Source organism: Lampris incognitus, chromosome 19, assembly GCF_029633865.1.
Source record: "Lampris incognitus isolate fLamInc1 chromosome 19, fLamInc1.hap2, whole genome shotgun sequence".
Taxonomy (NCBI): domain Eukaryota; kingdom Metazoa; phylum Chordata; class Actinopteri; order Lampriformes; family Lampridae; genus Lampris; species Lampris incognitus.
This window is the reverse complement of record NC_079229.1, coordinates 3,353,318-3,376,360: the sequence shown is the minus strand read 5'-3', so window position 1 is coordinate 3,376,360 and position 23,043 is coordinate 3,353,318. Positions and strand designations below refer to the sequence as shown.

At 41.9% G+C, this 23,043-nt stretch overlaps 1 protein-coding gene across 2 annotated transcripts in view; it reads right to left on the bottom strand.

The window, feature by feature from the left end:
* The window catches only part of mtr (5-methyltetrahydrofolate-homocysteine methyltransferase), a 99,852-nt gene that overhangs the window by 21,913 nt on the left and 54,896 nt on the right, over positions 1 to 23,043 (bottom strand). For both annotated transcript variants that reach the window (XM_056299606.1, XM_056299607.1), the window contains exons 16-23: positions 22,143 to 22,322; positions 17,739 to 17,855; positions 16,373 to 16,513; positions 13,258 to 13,347; positions 12,699 to 12,851; positions 8,676 to 8,783; positions 7,931 to 8,031; positions 1,986 to 2,053 (exon numbers count right to left, since the gene is read on the bottom strand). In XM_056299606.1, coding sequence (XP_056155581.1) covers positions 1,986 to 2,053; positions 7,931 to 8,031; positions 8,676 to 8,783; positions 12,699 to 12,851; positions 13,258 to 13,347; positions 16,373 to 16,513; positions 17,739 to 17,855; positions 22,143 to 22,322 — 958 coding nt within the window. The remainder of the gene's footprint in view (positions 1 to 1,985; positions 2,054 to 7,930; positions 8,032 to 8,675; positions 8,784 to 12,698; positions 12,852 to 13,257; positions 13,348 to 16,372; positions 16,514 to 17,738; positions 17,856 to 22,142; positions 22,323 to 23,043) is intronic.

Sequence of the window (23,043 nt, the reverse complement as noted above, 5' to 3'; positions counted from 1 at the left end):
CTCTGTGTGTGTGGGGAAAAGCAGTGGTTTGGCCTGGATTCGCCTTGTCACGAAAGTGGCGAGGCGTCTCCTTCCAGACTGCCTGCTGGAGAGATGCAGTATGAGGGTGGGTGTTTCAACTAAAAAAATAGGGATTGATTGGCCACTACATTGGGAGAAAAAGGGAAAAATCAGAAAGAAATGTATATATACACTACCGTTCAAAAGTTTGGGATCACCCAAACAATTTTGTGTTTTCCATGAAAAGTCACACTTATTCACCACCATATGTTGTGAAATGAATAGAAAATAGAGTCAAGACATTGACAAGGTTAGAAATAATGATTTGTATTTGAAATAAGATTTTTTTTTACATCAAACTTTGCTTTCGTCAAAGAATCCTCCATTTGCAGCAATTACAGCATTGCAGACCTTTGGCATTCTAGCTGTTAATTTGTTGAGGTAATCTGGAGAAATTGCACCCCAGCTTCCAGAAGCAGCTCCCACAAGTTGGATTGGTTGGATGGGCACTTCTTTGAGCAGATTGAGTTTCTGGAGCATCACATTTGTGGGGTCAATTAAACGCTCAAAATGGCCAGAAAAAGAGAACTTTCATCTGAAACTCGACAGTCTATTCTTGTTCTTAGAAATGAAGGCTATTCCATGCGAGAAATTGCTAAGAAATTGAAGATTTCCTACACCGGTGTGTACTACTCCCTTCAGAGGACAGCACAAACAGGCTCTAACCAGAGTAGAAAAAGAAGTGGGAGGCCGCGTTGCACAACTGAGCAAGAAGATAAGTACATTAGAGTCTCTAGTTTGAGAAACAGACGCCTCACAGGTCCCCAACTGGCATCTTCATTAAATAGTACCTGTTAGAGCCTGTTTGTGCTGTCCTCTGAAGGGAGTAGTACACACCGGTGTAGGAAATCTTCAATTTCTTAGCAATTTCTCGCATGGAATAGCCTTCATTTCTAAGAACAAGAATAGACTGTCGAGTTTCAGATGAAAGTTCTCTTTTTCTGGCCATTTTGAGCGTTTAATTGACCCCACAAATGTGATGCTCCAGAAACTCAATCTGCTCAAAGAAGTGCCCATCCAACCAATCCAACTTGTGGGAGCTGCTTCTGGAAGCGTGGGGTGCAATTTCTCCAGATTACCTCAACAAATTAACAGCTAGAATGCCAAAGGTCTGCAATGCTGTAATTGCTGCAAATGGAGGATTCTTTGACGAAAGCAAAGTTTGATGTAAAAAAAATCTTATTTCAAATACAAATCATTATTTCTAACCTTGTCAATGTCTTGACTCTATTTTCTATTCATTTCACAACATATGGTGGTGAATAAGTGTGACTTTTCATGGAAAACACGAAATTGTTTGGGTGATCCCAAACTTTTGAACGGTAGTGTATATATATATATATATATTCTATTTCTGAAGATCTGTTAACACAGCTGTAAGAGAGGTTGGCTGAAGTTGGGGAGGTTAAGCAGGAAAATAATTAAAATGAAGTGAAGACATTGTAGTGTCCGGGTGGCATGGTGGTCTATTCCGTTGCCTACCAACATGGGGATTGCCAGTTCGAATCTCCGTGTTACCTCCGGCTTGGTCGGGCGTCCCTACAGACACAATTGGCCATGTCTACGGGTGGGATGCCGGATGTTGGTATGTGTCCTGGTCACTGCTCTAGTGCCTCCTCTGGTTGGTCAGGGTGCCTGTTTGGGGGGGGGGGGACTGGGTGGAATACCATGATCTTCCCACACGCTACATCCCCCTGGTGAATTTCCTCACTGTCGGGTGAAAAGGAGCGACTGGTGGCTTCACATGTATCAGAGGAAGCACGTGGAAGTCTGACTGATAGCCTTGTTTCAATCCTTGCTTGTGTACTGGAATAAATCTGTTGAACTTTGATTCTTTACCTGATCATTTCTTTGTTGTGCTTGTGGGTTCTCTTCCTTTCTGAGTGAGCATCACAATAAATCAAAAAATGGTTATATGAACTTACCTGCTTTGTGTTTGATGGCTTCTCTCAGTATCTTTTCGCAGGGAATCATCACACCCAGATCTATCACTCTGAAAGAGAAGGAAAGGAGAAAGTAACCTTAATGAAACAAACTTTCATGTAAACCAATAAAATGATGCCAACCTACAGCTAAAGCATTTAGGTATTGATGCACATATTGTGTGTGTGGCTAACACAAGGCAGTGTTTCATATGGAATGTGACAATATTTGACATAGGCACTTCCAGGCCACCAGGCTTTTAGTATGTGAATGTTTTTTTCTTGTTCTCAATGTGCACAAGACAAAGGAGCTGATTGTGGACTTCAAGAGGTCTAAAAGCTGCAGCCACTCCCCCATACACATCAACGGGGTGGAAGTGGAGCATGTCTCCAGTTTTAAATTCCTTGGAGTCCACATCAGTGAGGAACTTTCCTGGACATCAAACACCCAGGCCCTTGTGAAAAAGGCCCAACACCACCTGCATTTCCTGAGGAGCACCCATCTATCCCCCAAATTCTCACCAACTTCTACCACTGCACCAGAGAAATGTATGTATGTGTATATCTTATACTGTGTTTGCTGTGTTTGTGTATGTCTGTCTTGCACTGTTTGGTGAAGCTGCGGCCCTTATTTAATTTTTAACATGTGCCTGCACATTTTTTTCAATGACAACACATTGAATTGAATTAAATTGAACTGAATTGAATTTTGGGACACAATGAGAAGTCAGTGCAGATAAAAGGAGTAAAATGGAGCCAATCACATTGGATCAAATGGGACTGTGGCACTACCTTGCCTATAGACCACAAGCATGGTGGAGGAGAAAGTGAAAGAGTGTGGGGATTGCGGAACTGTACAACCTATTCCTGCCATTAAAGCAGTTTTAAACAATTGTTTCCTACAGACTTCTGGTTTGACTATGTGGACACAAGATGCAAGAGAGTACAGCTCCTGGTTTACTTTATTAATCTTACCCTTTAACAGCGCCATTTGGGGCACTTAATGGTCATAAGATTTAAGTCAAAGACGATACAATGAAATAGCAAAGTAGGCCTGCGACTGGGTTTTGAACGAAAATAAGCCATCAACGAGTGCTAAGTGAACGACTCGCACTAGCATAGCCAGTGAAGTTGCTAACAAAGCTAGGACTGAAGCTACTTCAAGCAACAATGGGATTTCCATAAGCCAACTTGTAGCTGAGCTGACCAAACATCGAACTTCGCTCAAAGATGACATCTCTTTACTAATCCAGGAACTAATTGTTCCACTTAAGGCATCTGTGAATCTACTAATGGCGACTGTTACTGGTTTCCAGGCACAATTGAGTGCAACTGGATCCCTTAGCCGGAGACAACTTCACTGCACAGCAGAAAGCAAAAAACTATGATGCACCTGCAAGACCAAAACACCACCCTGATCGACCACCCTGAAGACTTGGAAAACCGCTCTCGGGGGGGCAAACTTTGGGAAAGTTCCAGAGGACAGTGAGAAAGGCCGAGCTACAACCAAGTTCATGTTTGAACTTCAAATGGAAGTTATGGGCAGAGGTTTTTGATAACGTCCTGGAATTGGAACGGGTACAACGATCTTTTGGTCAACTCCAAGCAGGGCAACCCATTCGCCTGCTGGTGGTGTGCTTTCATAGGTTTCAGAAAAAAAGAAAGGACACTACGATGGGCCCTTACACAAGGTGAAATACAAGTCAGGAATCAGGAACACTTTGTCATTTCATTTCATGCACTTGCATACATGAAATGAAATGAAACGCCATTTCCCCCAGCCCACAGCAGTACAACACAAAGACAAAAACACATCCAAAAACTACAAGAACACATATATCCAAACTAACACACATAACAAAACTAAAAAAAAAAAAAAATCACTGCTCCAGTCTTTGATTCCGAATTCCTTACATATATCTGAGATATCAACATAAAAACACTCTTTAAGTTTGTTACTTTCCCAACTCATATCTAAAATCTCTTTTGTAAGATGTGAATCTTTATGTCCCTGCAGAGCTGCCCAGTAATTAGCCATTAACTGTCTCCTCCTTAAATAAAGAGGCATTTCTCCAACTTCTGCCTGAAGTGCTGACACTGGTGTAGACTTGACTGCTCCACAACACAACCTTAAAAAGACAAAACTTACATGCAGACGTGGACAAAGACACTGCATGGATGGTACTGGGTGAGGCCGCTGCAAAATGTGAATTCACGCAGCCCTCTTCCCACACCGGAAGCGGGGGTTAGTTTCCCCTAGTTTGCTTCAAGTGATGCAAACTGAGAACTACCTAGATTTATCTGTGGGTCTGTCCAGGAAGTGCATTGCATTCAAAAGCATTAAGCAACTGCTGTAGGAGAAAGGCATATGATTCAACTTGCTCTACCCTGCGCAACTGAGAGTCACGATTGAAAATGAGATATGTTCCACACCTGAGGAAGCCCAGCAGCTTTATGACTTTCTGGTTGCTGCATGTGAGTAGCCTTTCTGACACACAACTGTTGGAGACTTGTCCTGTGCCATGGCCAGTGGACTTTAAGTAAGCTGACTTTATAAACAACCCAAAGAGTGTCTAGGATGTTTAACTGTCACTGTCAGGTTTAAACTATCTTTCCTGCTTTGAACGTTCCCTCATATTTTTTGTTTTTTTTCTTCCAATTTCCCCCCTTTTTCTCCCCAATTGTATTTGGCCAATTACCTTGCTCTTTTTGAGCCGTCCCAGTCGCTGCTCCACCCCCTCTGCCAATCCGGGGCGGGGCGCCCCGATCGACCAGAGGAGGCACTAGCGCAGCGACCAGGACAAATACCCACATCCGACTTCCCATCCGCAGACACGGCCAATTGCGTCTGTAGGGAGACCCGACCAAGCTGGAGGTAACACGGGGATTCGATCCGGCGATTCCGTGTTGGCAGGCAATGGAATAGACCGCTACGCTACCCGGACGCCCCCATCTGTTATTATAATATTTGTTTCCAACTCCCATTTTTCTTTGACATCCATATTGTTATTGATAGATTCATATTGTAGTGCTTTATAAATGTTTGATATGACACCACACTCTTCCTCTGTATATGCCATTAACAGCTCATCTAGTTTGGATGGTGTCTTACGAATATTTTCCCATTCCCTATGTTTCTGAAGGTAATGTCTTAGTTTTAGGAATTTTTAAAAATTATGGGCTGGTAGATTGAATTCCTGTGTAAGTTGTTCGAATGACTTCATGGTTTGTCCATTAAAAACTTGTGCGATATACTATATTAACCCCTTGTTTGCCCATTTGTTATACCCTGTGTCTACAATAGATGGTAAAAAATCTGGGTTTGTTGCTATTTTAGTGGCCCTACAAATGGAGTTTGACAGTTTTAAATTATTTCATACTATTGACCACGTTTTCATCGTTCCCTTGATCCAGTCATTACTAACCATATTTTTTTTCTGAGCTGTTTCAAGTCAAGAATGGAAGTGATTCCAAAGGTACATTTTGACATGCATTTTGCTCCATTCCTACCCACACCACATCTGGCTCTTTAGTTATCCACATAATTACAGCTCTAAGTTGTGCTGCCCAGTAGTTTTTTTTTTTTAATTAGGTCAGTTCAACCCTCCCTCCTCTTTCGGGCAAGATAGTATCTTATATTTAATTCTAGCTTTTTTATTTGGCCATAGGAATTTCGATATGATTTTGTCTAATATTTTAAAAGTAGAAGGTCACAATAGGTAATGACTGGAAGAAAAACGACAATCTTGATAATATGTTCCATTCTTACGGTTTCTATTCTTCCCATCAGAGTCAGAGGTATAATCTCCCATCTAGCCAAATCCTTCTTTATCTCAGTTATCAGTTTCCCATAGTTTGCTTCAAATAGCTGTGATGTGATAGGAGTAATAAAAATACCCAGGTATCTAAACCCTTTATTAGCCCATGTAAAATGAACCTTTCCCTGTAGTTCTGTTGGACATTCACCTGAGAGCATCACAGATACTGATTTGGCTTCATTGGTCAAATTCCTGATATTTCTCCATATTCATTCAGGTTGTTCAACAGGGCTGGTATAGATGAGGATTGTTCCCAGTTCCCTTATATATGTTAATATGTTATCCATGAATAAATATATTTTGTGTTCTAACCCCCCCCTCCTTTTTTCCCTTTGTCTTTATTTTGTCTTATTGACTCTGTTAACAGTTCAATACTTGCAGGGAATAATAATGGACTCAGACAATCTCCTTGTCTGACTCCTCTTTTGAGGGAGAAAAAAAACCGAGCAGCAAACATTAACTGATTCGTGATTTTGGGTTTTCATACAACATTTCACCCAGTCTATGAAAGTTGAATGAAACACAAAGACCGCCAATGTATGGTATGGGAAGCTCAATTTTACCCAGTCACATGCCTTTTGTGCATCTACGCTGAGAATAATGGTAGGCTGGGGACTATTTTGATTTTCTTTTATTTTGAGATACTTTATTGATCCCCATGGGGAAATTACTCTCTGCACTTAACCCATCCAAGCTGTGTAGCTAGGAGCAGTAGGCAGCTGCCGTGCAGTGTCCGGGGACCAACTCCAGTTTGTCTTTCCTATTGCCTTGGTCAAGGGCACAGACAGGAGTACTAACCCTAACACGCATGTCTTTTTAATGGTGGGGGAAACCTGGAGGAAACACACCGCAGACACAGGGAGAACATGCAAACTCCACACAGAGGACAACCTGGGATGACCCCCAAGGTTGGCCACCCCCGGGGTTCGAACCCAGGACCTTCTTGCTGTGAGGTGACAGCACTAAGCACTGCACCAACCCAATTTTGGTACATGTTATAAGATTTCATGCTCTCCTAATATTGTTAGCACCTTGTCTACCAGGAGTAAAACCTGTTTGATCTGGTTTGATTAATTTGGTTATGCATCTCTGCATTCTGTGCCAATGTTTGTTAATATTTTTAAGTCATTACAGAGCAAGCTAACAGGTCTGGGTCCCTCAAATGAGGTTAGACCTTTGCCCTCTTTATGTAAAACCAAGATGATGGCTTCTGACCAAGTTTTTGGTGGGTCACCTGATGACAGAACATAGTTAAAGACTAAAGATAATGCTGGTGTGATCTCCATGTGTTTTGCCTTCTATCAGAGATGCTCACAAGTCATTTTTTGCCAGTCCAAGTCAAGTCTCAAGTCAGTATGAGTACTAAGTCTCAAGTAATACTAAGTTAAGTCTCAAGTCAGTATATATACCATGGAACACATTGAAGACAATCATCAATGAGTGGAGAAAATATGGCACAACAGTGACATTACCAAGAACAGCACATCCCACCAAAATTGATAAGACAAGGAGAAAACTGGTCAGGGAGGATGCCAAGAGGCAGCCCAATCTCATGGCAGTTCATGAAATAGTCACGACATTTAATCTATTGATTCGTGTACACGTACATGAATTTTGCATTTTTTTCGTGACACTCAGCACGACTTTCAAACCCGCTGAGGATCATGGGTAGACTAACGTAGCCTTCCGCTATTGAAACTGACTAAAACAAGCTTGATTTCTAAGAATCGAAGGAGAAATAATGAAAACAGATAGGCATAATATTAGCCTGTCATACTGTTGAGGTATCAAGGATACTTCTGTGTTTTTGTGTTGAGAAATGTTAAAGATGTCTTTAAAATCCACAGGTCGATATGCAACGGATCCTCTCCAGCCCTAACCCTAACCTATACGGCTTCTGCGCTCCCGAGTCCCGATTGACAGGGGAAAAAAAAAATGTGGTGCAGACACGAAACAGCCTTCCAACTGAAATACAGTTTGAAAGTCATGCTGAGTGTCACGAAAAAAATGGGAAATTCACGAGTTGTGAGGCTCAGAGCTGAAGCAAAGGATTAAAAGTAGTTTTCCATATTCTTAGTCCTTAAAGAAAGAAAGGCTTTCTGTAACAGTGAAAAACAAAGTCCTGATTACCTGAAGTTGTTGCAGCCCAGCACCACCCCAACAATATTTTTGCCAATATCATGAACATCTCCCTTCACAGTTGCCAACACAATAGTGCCTTGATATGGATCCTGTAAAGGAAGAACAGAATATCAGTGTAGTGTAAGAGGAGAGGAAAAGGGATGAGGAGGAGGAGCACAAGCAGGCAGACCAAAAGTAAAGACCTAAATGAGCCGATCTGTGGAGGTGTACAGTATGACTGTAGAGGGGTAAAAGAGACGTGAAGAGATAAACAGAAGGCGATGATGAAACAAGTTCGAAGTATATCAGTAGGAGTTATTGGGTACAGCAGAGGACTACACTCAAGTGAAGTTTAGCTATTGTCCCACCCAGTCCATCAAAAAATCTCCCATTGTTTCCCACTAACTACTGTGACCATACTCACTGATGCCATCCTCTGCCATGTAAAGTACTTCATTTGGTGCAACACTGATTATTCCATCGATTTTAGTAGTTTATTTATAAAACATTAAACAGCAAAATTAGTGGCAAATATGTTTATAGGACTGATTTAATGAGACTGATGTGATTAGTCCATAGTTATCCTCTTTACGGTACACTGTATAGGATTTTCCCCCTTAATCTGTGCTGAAAAGATACACTTCTAATATAATTTCCAGATGTGATTTGTTCTTGTGCCATGTGCTCAGTTCAATACACATGTTTTACGGTAACTTCCAATCCCAAACCTCATCTGAAAATACTGTGGACTAACTGTTTCTTTGATTGATCCTGAAGCTCTGATCATCTCCTCTCTTTCCTTCTCCATGAAAGGAACCAGAAAGCCGACTGCCTTCTTCATCACACGAGCTGACTTGATCACCTGCAAAGACACACAATCACATTTACCATATCAGCACTACAAATATATATACAAATACACAGTCATACTGATGTGGGCTCCTAGCCTACCAATAGCGGATGTGTCCAAGTGCTCCCTCCATTCCTGCCTACAGAAGGTCTGCTTTCTACAGTACAGCATTAACACACATTCTTTCAAACCAAAATGAGCCGAAGAAAAGATAACGCAAAGTAAAACTCAAAAAAAAAAAAAAAGCTAACGGTGGGCTTTGCAATTGAATTCTCACATCACAAAAGCCATACAATATACACAATAAACATACTATAGTATTTGCACAGCCTCTCTATCTCATAATATGATCTTTTGGGCCTTGATCATGATATTGCTGCTCATCATTGATTGTATCAGTATGAGATCAATCAGTGTTGATTGGTAGTTGATTTTTAATTGATGTTTTAATAAAAATTGCATGGTGGCGAAGTGGTTAGCGCAGTCGCCTCACAGCAAGACGGTCCTGGGTTCGAGCCCCAGGGTAGTCCAGCCTTGGGGGGGGGGGGGGGGGGTCATCTTGGCTCATCCTGTGTGGAGTTTGCCTGTTCTCCCCGTGCCTGTGTGGGTTTCCTCCCACAGTCCAAACACATGTAGGTCAGATGAATCGGCCGCACTAAATTGTCCCTAAGTATGAATGTGTGTGTGTGTGTGTGTGTGTGTGTGTGTGGGCCCTGTGTGATGGCCTGGCAGCTTGTCCAGGGTGTCTCCCTGCCTGCCGTCCAATGACTGCAATGACTGCTGGGATAGGCTCCAGCACCCCTGCCACCCTGAGGCAGGATAAGCGATTTGGATGATGGATGGATGATGTTTAATAAATTGTTTTCACTGAAATAAGCTGTTGTCCTGCCTGTTTACTCACTGCCGCCATACCCTGCCAAGTAAAGTACTCCATTTGGTGCAAAACTGATTACTCCATCGATCTTAGTAGTTTGTTTATAAAACATTAAACAGCAAAATTACTGGCAAATAATTTTATAGGACTGATTTAATGAGACTGATTTGATTAGTCCATCAATTTTAGTAGTTTATAAAATACTAACACTGAAATTAATGGTTAATAAATTTAAGAGATTGATTTTTATGAGACTGATTTGATAACCCTGTTGCACTCATCTTTTGGTGCCCCCATGCGAGGGATGGTATTGTTGGATTCTGTTATATTGTTGCAATAAAATAATTTAATTAGAATAATTAATGGATTGAATTCCCCTAGCCTAAGGAATTCAGTTTGTTGAGCAATTCCAGGTAGCTACTAGATAACATTACTGGTTTTTGAGACTCTCAAGGCATATGTTCAGGTGTGCTTGTGCACTAATAGCAGTATAGAGTTAATAACCATTTATTACATACTAATTATCTAACAGTTTTACAGCCTTTTTAAAAAAATTTTTTTAGAATAGCTACTAGGGAATCACAGGATGAGTCATGATACTCAACACAAGCGAGATGGATAGCCCTCCTTCTTTGGAGTCTGATTTTGACTTGGAACTGCTCCACAGCAAATCTGACTGTCACCTCCCTATATCTGTAGGACCACTTCTTTATTCAATTCATGGCCTCCTTACTGGAACATCCTCAAGTTCCTCGACAAATATTCTCCTTCCACCGAAACATCCGGTCCCTTACATCGACCCAGATTTCCAATGAGGTCTTGGCTTCCATGCCTCCTCATAATGAATTATCTTCACTCCCTGTCAACAAGACTACAGACACACTCTGTTCCTCACTAGCCTCCTCTCTTAATTTCTGCCCTCTAGCATCCAAACCTGCTCGTAATGCCTCCCCTAGTCCATGGCTCAAAGAGGTCATCAGAGAAAAAAGAGTGGGACTCAGAGCAGCAGATAGAAAATGGTGTAAAACCAGTCACCTGACCTCAGTGACTATCAGTGTCTCTTAACATTATTCTCCTCCACCTTCAAAACAGCCAAGACCGCTTACTATCCGAACTGTGGCACTTAATCCCACAGTCAACTCCTTGCTTACAATGGGTGTTCCCCACTGCATTTAAGCAAGCTCGGGTCATCCCACTGCTCAAAAAAACCTACACTTAACCCATCTTGGAGGGGAGAAGTGTCCACAGGGGTGCCTCAAGGGTCAGAGCTCGGTCCCCTTCTCCTCTCAATATACGCCACCTCACTTGGTGCAATCATTCATTCCTATGGTTTCTCATACCATTGCTATGCTGATGATACCCAGCTCTTCCTATCATCCCGCCAGATGACCTCACAGTCTCGGCACAGATATCGTCATGCCTTGCTTGGTCCATTTCCTCGCTGCATGCAATAACGCACACCCACAGACATGCACCCCCCCCCCCACACATACACACACTTATTTGCACAGCCGCTCTACCAAATATCACCTTTTGTGCTATTTGGTAGAGAGGCTGTGCAAATAAGATCTTATTGATGTTCATCATTGATTGTACCTGATCAGTATTAGTTCAATAGTGTTTACTGGTATTAATACATTTTTAATTGATTGTTTTAAGAAGTTGTTTTCATCGAAATAAACTGTTATCCTCCCTGTTTAGTTACAGTACTCAGTGATGCCATCCTCTGCCAATTAAAGTACTCCAACTGGTGAAACACTGATAATTCCATCAAATTAAGTAGTTTATTTAGAAAATATTAAACACCAAAAGTAATGATTAATACATTTATGAGACTGTGTTTATGAGACTGATTTGATAACCCTGTTGCACTCTAACTTTAATTCTGTTGCATACATAATTTATGGTGTCTCGGTGCACACCAGATAAGGAGTGTACTGACACACCTCAATGGGTTTACTGTAGATCTCTAACAAATTTGCATTTTTTTCTGACAATATAAAGATGAGCATTTTTCTGATCCTCTGTGAATGGCCTCTGTGTCCCACCACAATGAGGTTCATGTTTGTTTCTGCCAGAAAAAGAAAACACTGCACAAAAAAATAAATTACCTAATCACTGTAAGCAGTCCACAATTCATACACTATACAACTGGCCCACTTGCTTAAGTGGAACATGCTGTAAATGCCAACTGCTACAGCAAATAGCTGATTACTGTAATGTTTACTTAACTATTTTCAGTTCATAATATTGAAATCACAGCGGCAAGAGTTAAGTGGCTCAAATGAGGGAGCACTCTAAAGTTGCTCTCATGGTTCAATCCATGGTCAATTCGTGGCACTGATTTCATCTGATAAGATCTCCAATAGTGGTCTTCTTCTTTGTAGCTTCCCCCTTACGCTCCTTCTTCCTTGCTCTGCATTTTGTCCATCTATTTTTCTCCATCTCAGAAGAGTCCCTTTTATAAGCTTTATTCACTGGCTGAATAATTACTCAGTAGTGCTTGCATATGAGAGCGGTAGGTGTAGTCAATGAAGTTCAGCTTTCTGCATGGCTTTGCATTCTATGTGAATTTGAGAACTGTTCCATATGACACATGATCATTTGTCAAGTTAGCAACGTGTTTGTTGTTTAAAACCCAAAGCAGTGGGAATTTGATTTGCAATTTAAGGAAGGAGCAGGAATAGTGTTTTGGTTTTTGTAGAAATGGTGTAGGGTTTTGGTATGAGATACCTAGATGACAAAGTGAAAGATGAAATGATGACCCATTTGATGTGTGTCTCAGCCCAGCGAGAAGATTCAGGTAAGTTTCTCAGTACCAACATGATTGCTTAGGTTTTGTCTATACTAAATGATGTGCAACAATATCTTAACAAGGTCTGGGTTCAGAAAAGTGAAGCAATCCTTTCCTTTCGATATAACTAGGGGCAGGGTTCGGCTAGGAGCCAGACATCTTGACTAACATTTTAATTAATTACTAACCACTTTACTTCTTCATCACAGATACAATGCAGGGCTGTACGCAGTCTGAACATGATACTCATCAGGTGTACCTGTGGCAGGAACATCTTCCCAGCAGCAAACAGATCTCCCACCACCTTCATGCTGTTCATCAGTGGGCCCTCAATGACATGGAGTGGGCGGGGGTACCGGTCCAGCAGGGACAAACACTCCTCTGTGTCGCCGACCACATATTTATCTATGCCCTGTTTATGCACGCACAAACATAAAAACACCCGCATACATGAAAAAAAGAAAAGGAAAAAGTTAGTTGAGCAGCAAAGAAAAATAAATATTTAAAAGATACCCAATGAACAATAATAGTGTGTGCAAGAGCAAGCAGGACATGGTTTTCTGTGGGGAGTGTTGGATATTATTTATTTATTTTTTCAGAAGACACTGAGTACACTTTAAATATATCCACATGAAAAGTATCTACATACTATAAAACTATTTTATATTTTTTCTAGGTTTTGGTCTATTTTCTCAGGCTCCTTGGTGCAGTTTAACTTTATTAACTGCAAGAAAGCAAGATGTCAAAAAAATAGTGTCCACAACTGGTCGAGACAGTAGAATGGGCAATATTTGAGTTGAAGGATATGGTCTTCTTACCTTGATGAGGGCATACCCCAACCTCTCCTCCACTGTTCCAACCCTCCACTCATCTGTCTGGACCGCCCTCTTCCCTTCTTTTGTAAGGTTCTGTTAACGAGAGCAACTCTTTAGGCTAGTTTAAGTTCATAAAGTAGAGGGGCTCGCCACCAAATTTACTGAATAAACAAATATATGTCCAGTATGTGACTACGTATATTTCTCTAGGGTTATGCATATTTCTCTACAAGTATATATATAAATCGGACGATTCTGAAGAGGATTTCCTTAAACCAGTGGAAGAGTACCGACCAAGTATTGAATTGGTTTAAGGACATAGATGACAAGAGCAGCCATATGTTCATATGCTTTGATATTTGTGAGTTTTACCCCTCCATAACTAAAGAGCTATTAGACAAAGATATTGAATTTGCCTCAACATACACCAAAATATCTGACCAAGACAGAGACATAACAGCCCATGCTAAAGAGTCAATCTTATACCACAAGGGAATCCCATAGCAGAAGCAAGGTAACAGCAAATTTGACGTGACCATGGGCAGCTTCGACGGGAGAGAGACTTGTGAGCTAGTGGGCTTGTACTTGTTGTCTCAACTACAGGTCCTAGACATCAACGTCGGGCTATATAGAGACGGTGGGCTGGCAGTCTGCAACAAACCGGCAAGAGAAGTCGAGAGAATAAAAAAGAAAATGTGTAGTATATTTGCAAACAAATATATACTATACAAATATATACTACCAAAGATCAGAAAGCTGACACAACAGCTTAAGTCCTGCTTAGGGAATGGTTTATGAAGTTTGGTGTGCCAGAAAGATTCCACTCAGACCAAGGTAGAAACTCTGGGAAGTTATTGCTGAACTGTGCAAGTTCTACAGTGTAAGAAAAACACTCACAACTCCCTATAGGCCTCAGGCCAATGCACAGTGTGGGAGATATAACAGGACGCTTCATGACCTACTATGCACTCTTCCACAGGAAAAGCAAAGACGGTGACCAGAGTTCCTACCCAAGTTAGTTCATGCCTATAATGTGACTCCACATTCCACCACGGGGTATTCACCTACTCTTTCGAGTACCACCACATTTGCCAGTAGATGTATTACTAGGGCATGAGAATGGGTCAGACAATAAACATGACTGGTTGTCTGTGCATCAGGAGAGGCTCCAACAGGCACATAAGTGAGTCAGGGAGTACTCTGAACAAAAGGCAGCCCCCTCTGCTGATCCGGGGAGGACTGCAGACTACCACATGTCTCCTTCCATACATGTGGAGTCGCCAGCCGCTTCTTTTTGCCCGACAGTGAGGAGTTTCACCAGGCAGACGTAGCACATGGGAGGATCACGCTATTCCCCCCAGTTCCCTTTCCCCCCGAACAGGAGCCCCAACTGACCAGAGGAGGTGCTAGTGCAGTGACCAGGACACATACCCACATCCAGCTTCCAACCCGCAAACACAGCCAATTGTGTCTGTAGGGACGCCCGACCAAGCTGGATCTAACACGGGGATTTGAACCACCTTCCCCGTGTTGGTAGGCAACGGAATAGACCGCCATACCACAAGGACGCCATAACTTAACGTTTTAACGAAAGTCTTCCACGATGTTCCACGATGCCTGATTAGCATAAGCCTTTATGGTTGGGGTCTGCACTTCAGCTGCCTGTGGGAGTGGGGCAACTGGAATAAGATTAAAAAGTGTAGTTGCCTATGTGACCTTCAAGATTTATGTATTTACTGTAACAGCTGTATATTCACCTGTTTTAATTACGGTCTTTATTTATTTGCCTATTCAATTCATGGTATACTGCATTTGGTGCCAAAAAAAGGTAGATATACTGTGTGTGCAAGAGAGTAGGTGGAAGGGGAGTAAGGCCAGGAGCATCAGTGGTGGGTTCAAACTCCACCATTGTGTGGATGGGAAGAAAAATAGGGTAGGGGTGAACGTGAAGGAAGAGTATGTCAAGAGTGTGCTGGAGGTGAAGAGAGTGTTGGACAGAGTGATGAGTATGAAGCTGGAAATCGAAGGTGTATTGATGAATATTATCAGCGCATATGCCCCGCAGGTTGGGTGAGAGATGGAAGAGGAAGAAGAACTCAGGAGTGTGTTTGACGAAATGGTGGAGAGTGTGCCTAAGGAGGACAGAGTTGTGATTGGAGCGAACTTCAATGGGCATGTTGATGAGGGGAGCAGAGTTGAAGAGGAGGTGATGGGCAGGTATGGTGTCAAGGAGAGGAATTATGAAGGACAGATGGTGGTGGATTTTGTGAAAAGGATGGAAATGGCTGTGGTGAATACATATTTCAAGAAGAGGGAGGAACACAGGGTGACATAAGAGTGGAGGAAAGTGCACACAGGTGAACTATATCATATGTAGGAGGTGGAATCTGAAAGAAATTGGAGACTGAAAGGTGGTGACAGGGGAGTACATAGCTAGGCAAAATTGGATGGTGGTCTGTACGATGACTTTGGAGATCAAACTGGGAGAGTGGCTCCACTAGATTCCAGGAACAACATCTGAGGTCTCTGTTCAGAAGAGTGTGGTCCTAGGAACAGCTATGCCACTGTATTTTTATATGGGTGGGGATACCTGCAGTCCATTGAGACTCAAGAGGTCACTTAGATGAGTGATGAAATGTTTCTCTCAATAAACATTGTGTCCAGGTGAACTGATTCACCTTTCTTTGATTATCTTGAAATATGTAGTAGAGATGTGTGATGCCTTTTAGCTTCCATGTGGTTTGAGTGGAGTTTTATTCATTTGTAAGTCGGGGTTATGTCAAATTGGTGTGTACTTGCAGTGTCAGAGTAGAGTTTGATTTTATTTTATTGATTTTTCATCAAGTGTCAAGAGTTGTGCAAATTACAGTGTTCATAAATCAATTATTTTATGGCAGTACTGAGGAATGGTAAGTCTGATTTTTGAAATGTCCTTGCGTACTGATTGTTCTATTTCTTTCCGAGAGTGGTTTTGTTGATTAGGGTGAATCCATTTAGAGATACTATATTGTAATTAGTTAGCCAGACTGTAGTTATGGAAATTGGGTGCTTCTGTTTGGATTAGTATTGTGTGTGTGTGTGTGTGTGTGTGTGTGTGTGTGTGTGTGTGTGTGTGTACCTGAGCGTAGGCCAGAAGTCTCTCAGTAGCATCAGCAGTTCTGTTCCAGATGAGGTTCTCACATAGCGTTAACAGCTCCTTGTCAATGTCGTCATACACAGGCAAGTTACCTGCATTTACTATGCCCATGTCCAAACCATCCTGGAGAGATGAGAGGACAAAGTGAATGACTTTGTTTGGATTTGTGTGTGTAGCAATGACGTGCGGTCAGGGTAGGCAGTGTCTACCCTGTGATAATTTAATCAAAATAACCATACAACAAATTGATAACAACATATCAAAATCTCACTCTAGTTACAAGTATGCTGTGCTATTATGTATTTTTAATGATATCTTTATGTCCTTGTCCTTTTTACATCCTTATAATTCTAGGAGCGAAACACCGTATAGCGCACAAACTCGCCTACTTTTTTAATGGAAGGGTAGGCTCTGCTTTTTTCAGGATTGCCTTTAACGTTGTGAATTTTGAAGTTTATGCATGTGTATTGCGTAGCTTAAGGTGAAATCAACAGGAAAGGAAAAAACTGCTTATAGCACGAGCCAATCAGAGCCATCAAGGTCACATCATGGAGACATTCGTGGAGAAAGACAGGTGAATGGACTTCATCTTCAAGTAAAGGTAAGCCATCGCTTTTGCTCTTTTATGCTCATGGCAGTGTGGAGGCATGGAGATGTTTAGGAGAGATGGCAGTGGGGTTTTAACTAGATTGTTTAACACAATCTTGGAAAGTGAGAGGATGCCTGAGGAGTGGAGAAGAAGCATACTGTTTGTGAATGTTCTCATTCATCCAGGTCATAGTTATCCAAAGGAATTGAATCAAGTGCAACTGGACTTGGTTATATATATATATATATATCAAGTGATGGGATTTAAAAGGGAAAATGGCACAGGATTTGGAGCACACAAGGTTTTATAGATCTGATAATTCTGGAACTTACAGTTTTCTTTTGAACATGCACATGTTTCTAGTGTTGAATCTATGCGAAGTTTTATACATGCGGCCGCTGATGTTGTGGTTGGTTTGAAGGAAAAATTGCATAATCATGGCACTTGGCTGACTGTGCCATATTCAATTCAATTCAATGTACTGTCATTAAAAACAATGTGTAAAAGGAAATGAGGAAGACATATAGAGATATAAAGGCACACTTTAACATTTCCAGCAGTACTTAAAAGTTTATCCATTTTTATTGTGAGTGCTTCTAAGTTGAAATTGAACCCTCAGAAATATAAATTTACCTTTTTCCCAGAGACAAGGGAAAGTGTATGCGTCAGTGTGTATGTAATGAAAGTTACTGTAAAATAAGTTACAAAGGCATACATTTGAAGTGAAGACATATACACATGCTACGTATGTGCGTGTACCTTGATTGCATGGTATAAAAATGCCCCATGCATGGCCACTCTAATGGCCTCCATTCCTCTGAAGGAGAACGACAGGTTAGAGAGACCTCCGCTCACCCTGGCTCCTGGCAATGTCTCCTAGATACAAAGACACATAGGGGAAACAAAGATAACAAGGTGTTATGGAGGACCCCATTATTGTCTCCAAGCTTCAGTCACTTCCTGTGCACAAAAGAAATAATGTATTTATAGAATTTATTGAAAAATTACTCAATGTCACTTTATACAGTGTTTTTTATTCTTTGGGGGGATTTCCCTCCCCCCTTTTTCTCTCCAAATGTACTTGGCCAATTACCCCACTCTTCTGAGACATCCCAGTCATTGCTGCACCCCCTCTGCCGATCCGGGGAGAGCTGCAGACTACCACATTCCTCCTCCGATATATGTGGAGTCAGCAGCCGCTTCTTTTTACCTGAAAGTGAGGAGTTTTGCCAGGGGGGTGTAGCGTGTGGGAGGATCATGCTATTCACCCCAGCCATAACAGCCCCCCCCAAACAGGTGCCCCCAACAGACCAAAGGAGGCGCTAGTGCAGCGACCAGGACACATACCCACATCCGGCTTTCCACCTGCAGACACGGCCAATTGTGTCTGTAGGGACGCCCGACCAAGCCGATGGTAACATGGGGATTCGAACCGGAGAAGCCCATGTTGGTAGGCAACAGAATAGACCACCATGCTACCCGGATGACTATATAGTTTTTTGTTTGTTTTTTTCCCATGAGAGAGCTGTAGAAGAGGAGTCATGGTATGTGCACTGTCTTTTCCTCGTCTCACTACTGAGTAAGAGCAGTGGCAGCAAGTGTCAACACCTTTTTTCTTACTATGTCTTCTCTATATTCTGCCCAAACCTCTTCATTTTTCTCTGATTTATTTATTTTCTGTGCTAAGTTCACTTATCACTAGATTATCTAGTTTTTAGGGGGCAGCTTCTCATTCCTAGTTTGCTCCAAGCTTTGAGATTAGCCTTGTTTAGCAGTTAGCTCAATTATGTTCACAGTCAAAGCAGCTTTGTTAAAATGTTTTGTGGCGATATGACGCTAAACGTGACCCATTCTCATCTTGATAATTATCCAGATACAATGAAATGAAGGTTGTTTCTATGAAAATCATGTCTCATGATTGTGTTATTTGTGAGATGGTTGGACAAGGTATGACTGGTGAGCAAGTGGCAACGCACTGTATAGATTGGCTGATGGTCTGGGCTTCCGCCTTCCTGAGATTCAGCTTCGTGAGATTGGTAACTGCTGTTTATTCCCTTACAATTTCTTCTCGATATTCTGCCCTAACCGCTTCTGATTTCACTATTTTCTTTGTTTAGTTGACTTATCCTCAAATTCTCTAGTTTTCCTTCTCAAATGACTCGTTCCTGGTTTGTTTACTAGCATTGAGCTGAGCCTATCTTAGCAGCTAAGCCCTATTGCATTTGCAGTCAAAGCAGCCTCGTTAAACCATGGTGTGTGGTGACTATTCTGCAGGTACAGATAGGTTTTCTCTGCTGGACAGACATGTCCGTGAGTTACAGCAACTTCTTTCGGCAACAACTAATCCCCAACCCGGAGGGGTCAAATCAATCAATTTTATTTGCATAGCTCAGGGGTGGCTAACCATGTGCCATGGAGAGCCATGTGTATGCAGGTTTTCATTCCAGCCGGGCTCCGCACCAGGTGATTTCACTGATTAGCAAACCTTCAACCAAAGACAGAGAATGAAAGTCAATCAACATTATATGTTGATTGTGCTGTAAATGTGTGTCTATTTGTATTTGTATTTTGACTATTTGTATATATTCTATTTTTTCCTTTTGTACCACTGGGGAGTTGCACTTAATTTCGTTGTACAGCTGTGCAATGACAAATAAAGGCATTCATTCATTCATTCACTGATCTTCTGAGCAGGGTGTTCGGGGTCATCATCTTGCCGCAGAATGAATTTGTCCCCAGTCAAACGTTTTCCAGAGGGCATGACATGATGTATTGAGATTTGTTTGTATTTGTCAGCATTCGTGATCCCCTCAATCAAAGACGGATCAAAACTCTAGATGTTATATAGCCCCAAACTTGCACTGATCCTCCATCATGCTTGACTGATGGTTGTGGACATGGTTCCAAGAGTCTTTCATTGCTGCGGTTGCATACGTACTACCTGCTGTTACTTCTTAAAATCTGAACATTCTAATAATTTAGACTCATCAGTCCATAAAACCTTGTTCCATATCTTGAATGTCCAGTTTCAGTGTACTAGTGCAAATTTTCCCCTGTTTTGTCAGTTTCCTTTTCTCAGTAGCATCTTTTTGACAGCTACTAAACATCCTTTTGTTTTCTCCCAGTGGAAGATTCAACAGAAACACGTGGATTTTATCAATCATGAAGCAAGAGTGGAGCTTGATTTGTCCTATCTCTCAAACATGAAACCTTTAACTACCGTCTATCTGATAGTGACAGTTTCGGTAGTCTACCAGGTCTTGCAGTGTTTCTTAGGAGTCTCATTCCATATCTTGCAATAATTTTTTGAACTCCACATTTGGAAACTCCTACTTTTCCACCTATTTTCCTTTTATCATCACATTCTTCATTCATGTAAATTAACTAATTTCATCAGAAATATCTCCTTTCAACCATTTCAGATGCACATGAGAAGGATATGTGCAAGGCAGCTAAGGTGTGTTTGGGCAGTTGTGTGAATGTTTAGTATTGCTTTTGAAGGGAAAGTTCATTAACATAATGTTAGTGACACATTTAGAGACAAACTTTGTTAGGATAAAGTAGCTGTAATCCATTGGTTTTAAGAATGGGGGATGGAAGAATTAGAGATGTTAGAGTCTAGTACTGCTAGTTTTGGCTGCTCCCGTTGGGGGTCGCCACAACAGATCGTCCGTTTCCATCTCTTCCTGTCCTCTGCATCTTCGTCTGTCACACCAGCCACCTGCATGTCCTCCATCACCACACCCATAAACCTCCTCTTTGGCCTTCCTCTTCTCCTCTTCCCTGGCAGCTCCATATTCAGCATCTTTCTCCCAATATACCCAGCATCTCTCCTCCACACATGTCCAAACCATCTTAGTCTTGTCTCTCTTACTTTGTCTCCAAACCGTCCAACCTGTGCCGTCCCTCTAATATACTCATTCCTAACCCTGTCCTCCTTCATCACTCCCAATGAAAATCTTGAGCATCTTCAACTCTGCCCCCTCCAGCTCCACCTCCTGTCTTTTCGTCAGTGCTACTGTCCCCGAACCATATAACATAGCTGGTCTCACAACCATCTTGTAAACCTTCCCTTTCACCTTTAACTCTTGCTGATACCCTTCTGTCGCAAATCACTCCTGACACTCTTCTCCACCCAATCCACCCTGCCTGCACTCTCTTTTTCACCTCTCTTCTGTACTCCCCGTTATATTGAACAGTTGACCCTAAGTATTTAAACTCATCCAACTTCATCACCTCTACTCCTTACAACCTCACAATTCTGCTGTCCTCCCTCTCATTCATGCATATGTATTCCGTCTTGCTCTTACTGACTTTCATTCTTCTTCTCTCCAGTGCATACCTCCACCTCTCCAGGCTCTCTTCAACCTGCACCCTACTCTCACTACAGATCACAATGTCATCCACCAACATCATAGTCCACAGAGACTCCTGCCTGATCTCGTCACCACTGCAAACAAGAAAGGGCTCAGAGCCGATCCTTGATATAATCCCACCTCCACCTTGAACCCATCTGTCATTCCAACCGCACACCTCACCACTGTCAGACTTCCCTCATACATATCCTGCACTACTCCTACATACTTCTCTGCAACTCCCGACTTCCTCATACAATACCACACCTCCTCTCTCGGCACCCTGTCATATGCTTTCTCTAAATCCACAAAGACGCAATGTAACTCCTTCTGGCCTCCTCTATAATTCTCGACCAATATTCTCAGAGAAAACATCACATCTGTTGTGCTCTTTAGTGGCATGAAACCATACTGCTGCTCGCTAATCGTCACCTCTCCTCTTAACCTAGCTTCTATTACTCTTTCCCAAATCTTCATGCTGTGGGTGATAGACTGTATAACCTTTTTAACCTTTAGATGAGGTTAGAGTAGGCACCACAAAAGTTAAGAGTGGACAAATTTAATACTGATGGATTTGATATTATACTTAGTGTCGGAAGCTTCTGTGTGTATATGCTTTAAGCATTATTGTCTGACACCAAAAATTAAATAAGCTGCATCGAATGAACACTGGACTGGAAATTGTGTGAAAGAAAGGGATGTCTCTGACTTATGCACACACAGTATTATATGTGTTCACATACATGCATGCTAGCAGAATCAACTATTAGTTGATAAGTTGATGGTAAAGGTATATTTTGTGTAGTACCTTTATCACCCTTGTGGCCCTGATGAAGTTAATGGCATATTCGCTGTGTTCTTCCATGCCTGTGCCAATGGTGAGGATGTTGGGGTCAAATATGATGTCATTGGGGTCGAATCCCACTTTGTTCACGAGCAGGTTGTATGCTCGAGTGCAGATCTCGACCTTGCGCTCTGTGCCTGTTGCCTGGCAGAGAGAGAAGAGAAAAGCCATATGTTGTAGCAAATTATAAAAGCTTTGCTTTGCTGAGCTTTTCTCTATTATTTCCACTCTTTAGCGTTCAGTATTGTTCCACTGCAGTGTCATGACATTGAAACGAACAGCCTACCTGTGCTAGCTCGTCTCTTTTTTGTTTTAGTTTAGACTAGTCTCACTCCTGTTCCATTATTTTTCTTCAGTGCATAAACTCCTTCACCTCCATCATGAAATCAGGGCAGCTCACACTGCTGTACCCCTGTGTACTATACTGCTCACTCTGCTGTACCCCTGTGTACTATACTCCTTACTCTACTCTACCCGTGTACTATATTGCTTACTCTGCTCTACCCCTGTGGACTATACTCCTTACTCTGCTCTACCTCTTGTGTGCTATACTCCTTACTCTGCTCTATCCCTTGTGTACTATACTCCTTACTCTGGTCTATCCCTGTGTACTATACTCCTTACTCTGCTCTATCCCTTGTGTACTATACTCCTTACTCTGGTCTATCCCTGTGTACTATACTCCTTACTCTGCTCTATCCCTGTGTACTATACTCCTTACTCTGATCTGTCCCTGTGTACTATACTCGTTACTCTGCTCTATCCCTGTGTACTACACTCCTTACTCTACTCTATCCCTGTGTACTATACTCATTGTATACTATACTGGGTCGATTGGACTCGTTAGCTTTGGTTGGCAGCCAAT